Below are 6802 nucleotides of genomic sequence, written 5' to 3'. Positions count from 1 at the left end.
GATGGCACGGTGCTACACAAATTAAATATGAAAAAATAGTCACCGAAAAGATCACACGGTGACCCAACTTTTGCTAACATAATCGTTGGCCGGACGGGCGGCATATATGGATAATAGCCGCCCACCGGCAGCGTAAACTCTTTGATTGTTTACCAAGATCGCAGAGGCTCTAATACCATGTGAGAAATATTGAAAAAGAATATTATTGAATTGTTGTTGTTGTTTACATTATTACATTGAGACCCTATTTATAGACCCTAGAATACAATCATTTACCAAGTAGGATACTATTTAGTATTCCTATTTCTGTTTCTATTACTATTCCTATTCTAATAGGATCGTATAGACCTATTCCTATTCTAATAGGATTGTATAAATCTATTCATATTCTAACAATCACAAATAGTCCATCTTGTTGTTCCATGAAAAGAAAAAGTAAATAAACTTTCATGGGTTCATACCACACCAGCTGGATCATCGTGATTGCCATGAATGCTGAAAACAGGCAACCCCACATTAAAGTGAGGATCTTCATAATTTACATGACCAAATCTGAGTAAGACCCACAAAAGATTAAAAAGAGAAGAAGAGAAATATTATGCTAACAAAGAAGTAAACATAAAGTAACTTAAAGGAGCATGAAATGTAATCACAACTTCAGATAACTTTGCAGGAGAATCTTCAGATAGAGCATAGAAAAGGGGGAGCAAAGGAAGAAAGAAGAAAAAGAAGAAGAATTTGAGATAAACTACTTTACAGGAAAATCCCCTGATAGAACATAGAAAAAGAGGAGCCTATCGAGCATAAGATTATTGTTTCAAAAGCTTCAATTACTTTTCCACAACAAAGCATATAAGTAGTTTTCATACTTATCAATGAAAATAACAAAAAGAAATGAAGAAAAAGAGGTAAAGCATGACAAATTGACAATACAGAAAGAATAGCGACAACAAGTTAACAGAGTTCAGATAAATGGTTATTACAGGTTAGCAAAGTTCACTGTCTGGTCACTAACAACTTGGAATTGCACCGGTTGATCATTGAGACAATAGCGGCGAAGAATCTCAATGGCTTTTACCAGTGTTGCTCTGGATGGCTTATTCTCATGAAACAGATCACCACCGAGAAGCACAAAGTCCACCTGGAGCCAAAGTAAAATCAATATAAGTGATACGAATACATGTGTACATAATAACTGACAGATGAAATTTGAATATAGAGATAAACTATTTTTCAATGTAGACACTACCACTAATCTATGTACAATATAACATAATCTACAGGCAAGACGCAGGTTATTTTTTAGAAAACCGTTTTCCAAAAATTCATGTCTTTAGTTGTCTAAACTTAAGGCAAACATTCTCCAACTAGGAAAGACAATACACCAGAACATGCAATGGTTTTTAGGTCTTTCAAGGACAAGTCATTTTCTCCTACTTCCTCCAACCACCATCGCTTGCCTCATACTGCTCCTGGAAACTATTCTCAGCGATAGATCACAGTCGCTTGTTTCCCACAACTGTCACTTAACCACAGCCAATTTTAGCCACCATCCAACGCCTCGACCTCTATAAACAATCACCTATTACAGCATGCCCCCATCTTATCTCCACCACTCATCATTGTAATCAGAAACAACCAACACGATCTCACCTGCCCTTGAAAAAGCACAAAGTGGGCTTCACTCATGCCACCAAAATACTTTGAATATCACAAGGGGAACAACACAATGAAAAAATGGAATTGAAAAGCATTAGTGATTCTACATTTCCCTTTATCGGTTTGATCGATAAGTTTCATTTCTCGAGTATGGCAGATCACTGGCAATGGGGGGTGTAGTCAGACAGAAGAAATGGTGGAGATCCGTTCCTGCTAGTATATGGTGGACAATTTGGAGAGAAAGAAATTTAAGAATTTTTGAAGGAAGAAGTAGCTCTTAACAGAATTTTAAGATGAAGTGCTCTCTTCTTTTTCATTTTTGGTGTAAAGAACGTTTGTAGAGGAGGCAGTATCCTTAGTAGATCTGATAGGCGCTCTGTAACTGTTAGGATTTCATAGTTGGATCTGCTGTCCTTTCTCTCTGACTCTGTATTTATGATTTTGGCACTATCCTAGTGCCTTTTTTCTTTAATACTCAAGTTACCATTCTCAAAAAAATAAAATCTCGAGTATGGGAATTGGGAAAGATGAAGAGACAAAATCATGAAAGCACCTGCCGTTCCAAGTTATCCTACTGGTCTGACTTGCATGCTTTCATGTTTCTCTGGAACAGCAACTCATGGGAAGAAACAAATCCTCTCAAGTATTCACTAGATTCCAACAAAATTTTATACTTAGTTTCGCCCATTTTTGGTAAACAGACCATAGATAATTGTCACAAAATATCGAAACAAATGACAGGGGAGTGGGATGTTAACTCCGCCAATAGATAAAAGCAATTTGCCAAACCAAGTGGAGAAGAGAAATCATTTTTGCCTGTTTTTTCTCCGCGATTGAACATATCTCTTCAAATGCCTGAAATGAATCATGCCTACGTACTTCATCCTTCTCCATATAGCCCAAGTGACAGTCCGTAGCAACCAGGATCCTAATGGTGTTGCTCCCCTCATCCCTGGAGAAATTTTCCATTTTGTTTCAAATTCACATTAAATCTAGTAAAAAACACTCAAGTAAATTTCTGCAAATTCAAAGGGAAACAAATCTAAGGATTTCATAAACACATAAACCAGGCATTTTGTAGAACAAACTGATCAATTCAACTTAAAATAACTTTTAGAACATGCTTAATTTCATATATTCCACTATGAACATACTAAAATTTCTACAGACTACTTAACACGCATTATATTATTCTCCCTTCCAATTTTTCCTATAAAAATCACATTGCATATGCTAAAAAAACTCAAGTAAATTTCTATAAATTCAAAGGGAAACAAATCTAAAATATCTCATAAATTCAGAAACCAGGCATTTTGTATACAAACTGATAGATTCAACTTGCAATTACTTTCAGAAATTTCTTAATTTCATATGTTCCAATTTGTGAACATGCTAAAAATTTCTATAGACTACTTAACACGCATTATATTATTTTCCCTTCCAATTTTTTCCAGTAAACTCGCATTGGATATACTAAAAATACTCAAGTAAATTTCTACAAACTCAAAGGGAAACAAAATCTAAAATATCTCATAAATTCAGAAACCAGGCGTTTCTAGAACAAACTGCTCAAATTAACTTGAAATAACTTTTATAAAATGCTTAATTTCATACATTGCAATTTGTAAACATACTAAAAATGTTATTCCCTTTGTTCCAATTTGTATGGTACAGTTCAGATTTCGAGATTCAAAGTGTGACACATAAATTGGAATGGAGGAAGTATTAACTACTTAAACTTGTTAGAATCTCAAAATCCGAAATGTGTCACATAAATTGGAACGGAGGAAGTATTAACTACTTAAAATTGTTTGAATACCACAATTCAAACATAAATTGGGACGCAAAGAGTATCAACTACTTAACATGCATTACATAATTTTTGTGTGGTTTTTTTTACCTTGAAGTATCGTCCATTTGATTGAAGATGAACTCTCAACCTGCAGAAACAAGAGGAAAACTAAAAAACTAAAAAATAATTGAACACTATAGAAAAATCATGAATGCCGTAGTTCAAAAAGAAAAACCCTAGATACGTAAAAGGAAATGTACAAAGAAGTAATAGAAATCTTACTTTGATGTCTTCGAACAAGGAATTGAGGAGCTGAGATTTGAGAAAGAGATGATCTTTCTCGAAAAATTGCAGGAAGACAAGTTCGGAGCTATTTTAGCTATGGCTGCAACTCTTGATAGACTGACCGGTTGGAATGGGGGAGGAGCCTGGCGGGGAATTTAAAAGAATATTTGCCCCAAAATAAATAGAGAGAAAAATATATACTAGTTTTTATTTTATTAAAAAAACATACATATTTAAAAAATTATGTTTGATGACAAATACAAATTGAATTATTTTTAAAAAAAAAAAGAAATGGTAAGTGATTTGAAGTATGGAAAAAATTTATAGATTACTCGTAGCTAAATGGACACCTAATATATCAAATACTTCATTTTTAGAAATATTTATTTTTTTATTTAAAAAACAAGTGGCTTGAAATTATAGATTTTTTATATGGACATTTTCTATGAGATATATTTGAGATTATTATTATTTTTCAATTATGGATCAAGCTCAATTATGGACCTTTCTTCCTTCTTCTTGTTCCCTTCTTCTTTTTCTTAGAGCTCGTTTGGATTGGCTTAAAAAAAAAAAAATTAAGTCAAAAATAAAAAATCAAACTGAAATGACTTTCAAAACAAAAAATAAAAAGTAAGGGAAGACCTACTTTTGGTTTCTGACTTATTTTATGTCATTTTTGACTTATTTTAAGTCATTTTTTACATTGTCAAACACTTCGTAACTTATTTTAAGTCATTTTTGACTTATTTTGAGTTATTTTTTATATTTGTCAAACACTTTCAAAAGTCAAAAACTGACTTAAAAGTAGGTTTGACCAACTTTTAAGTCAATCCAAACGGGCTCTTAGTCTTCTTGGTTCCTTCTTTTCCTTTCTTCCTCTTCTTGCTCCCTTTTCTTCGTTACTTATTATTGTTGTATCGCAAATGTAAATCGTTTTGAGCAAATTATATATTAAAACTTAAAACATCAAGAAAATTTCATATCTAGATTTTGAAACCTCTTAGGGGAGGTTTTGAGTCCGTGGAAATTGAATAGTTAGTGATACTTCGTGTTTAATTAGTGTATACTTTATGTATAATTAAGCTATATTCATTGTTTTTAGTTTATCATAATGTATAGTCAGTGTATAACTCACGTATATGTAAGTCATATTCAGTTTTTTGAGTATATCATAATCTATAGTTAGTAGATGTTTTCTATGACTTTTGACTATTTTATATATAAAAAAATATGACTATATTTATTATAAATTAATTACTGTATTTTATATATTTGAAACTTCATTTATGATATATGAAAGATTGGTAGTCCAGAAGATGCCCCTAACCAATTGACTTGGTATCAGGTCCAACAAATAGGTATTATGAAGGAGAAATTACCTAATTACAAAACATTTCTATCGTATTTACCAATTTTCTTGATAGTTTGAAATAATTACATTTTTATCTCACTATTTAATAATTTCATACTAGATTTTCAAGTCAAATACACTAATCACACTAGATACACACTTTGTATATATATCTGGTGTGATTCATATGTATCTAGATGGGAGCGAGATGAGAGGGAGGCGAGCAAAACTTATTTATGTACTCTGGATACATATGAATCACACTAGATACACAATATATACATATATTTGATACACCAGGTACGCAAGCAAAATATGAGATACATGAGCGGGATGGGAGGAAGGCGAGAAAGATTTGTTCATGTATCCCAAATACATGTGAATCCACTAGGATATAAGTGAATCTAGAACAAATTACACATAATTTTAGACCTTATGTATTTTGAGATACATGTATTTGAATGTATTCAAACACACTTAAATTGGTAAGATTTGTAATATAATATTGCAAACTAGTGTGTATATAGATAATTAGCTTATAAGCCAGTGAGATTTTTGTAAGTTACCATATTATAAAAGTTTTACAAAAGATTAGATAAAAACACTGAAGCTGACTGAAAAATGAGGCTCTAAAAGTTATTCAATAATAATAAAAATGTTAATTTCAAATATATATAATAAATTAATTAGCTTACAATAAATGTAGTCTTATTTTATTTTTTCAGGAATCTACATTAACCATACAATATAGTTTGTCAAAAGTAATAGAAAGTATACACTCACTATACAATACAACTTACCTATACAATGAGTTATACACTGACTGCGACACCCCAACTTAAGATAAGAAGTCCACATCGGCAAAATACATGAGAGATGTTGAGTATATAAGTAAGCAAACCTTATCAACTAGTGGTGCATTTTAAAGCCATGCGGGCCTAGGCCCGGATCAAACAATATCACTAGCGAGCTGGACTGCTACAAATGGTATCAGAGTCAATCATGTGTCAGCCTTGTCGATGTGGAACATAGTACAACTGAGTTTAGGCAAATCCCGGTAAGACAGGGTAAATCTCAGTGTTGAGTCTAAGAAAATTCCATTCGGTGGGGCAAACCGCATCAAGGACACTGATTCCATAGATTGGGTGTATGTGACATCCCAACTTAAGATAAGAAGTCCCATATCGGTAAAACACAAGAGAAAAATTGGGTATATAAGTAAGCAGACCTCACCAACTAGTGACACTTTTTAAAGCCGTGTAGGCCTAGGCCCAGAGCGGACAATATCACTAGCAAGTTGCGCTCTTACACTGACTTTACATGATACACTCAAAAGACTGAATATAGCTTAATTATACATGAAGTATACATTGACAATATACGAAGTATACACTAACAAATTCAATCTTGATCAACTCAAAATCACCTCTAAATAGTTCCAAAATTTAGATATGAAATTCTCTTGATGTTTTAAGTCGTTTGATATATAATTCGCTAGAAATGATTCACGTTTTAAGTACGTGGTTATTTTTTTAAAATAAAGAAGATAAAGCACAATGACGACGAAGAAGATACATAAACAACCATTAATGGCGAAATTGAAATGAAAAAATAAATAAATTAGAGGACCAATGGTGAAATTGGAAGGGAGAAGAACATTATTTGGTCAATTTTGATAATTTTAAACATTGGGTCAGTTTTTTGATAGAACCAAA

At 32.5% G+C, this 6802-nt stretch overlaps 1 protein-coding gene across 2 annotated transcripts in view; it reads right to left on the bottom strand.

Annotated features, from left to right (window-relative positions):
• The window catches only part of LOC102587218 (double-strand break repair protein MRE11), a 15086-nt gene extending 11194 nt beyond the window's left edge, over positions 1-3892 (bottom strand). For both annotated transcript variants that reach the window (XM_006341085.2, XM_015306016.1), the window contains exons 1-5: positions 3734-3892; positions 3560-3599; positions 2476-2611; positions 984-1141; positions 462-552 (exon numbers count right to left, since the gene is read on the bottom strand). In XM_006341085.2, coding sequence (XP_006341147.1) covers positions 462-552; positions 984-1141; positions 2476-2611; positions 3560-3576 — 402 coding nt within the window. In that variant the 5' untranslated portion in view covers positions 3577-3599; positions 3734-3892. The remainder of the gene's footprint in view (positions 1-461; positions 553-983; positions 1142-2475; positions 2612-3559; positions 3600-3733) is intronic.
• Between the last annotated feature and the right edge of the window lie 2910 nt (positions 3893-6802).

Source organism: Solanum tuberosum, unplaced genomic scaffold, assembly GCF_000226075.1.
Source record: "Solanum tuberosum cultivar DM 1-3 516 R44 unplaced genomic scaffold, SolTub_3.0 scf00021, whole genome shotgun sequence".
In the NCBI taxonomy this organism is placed as follows: domain Eukaryota; kingdom Viridiplantae; phylum Streptophyta; class Magnoliopsida; order Solanales; family Solanaceae; genus Solanum; species Solanum tuberosum.
This window is presented reverse-complemented; position numbering and strand designations above follow the sequence as displayed.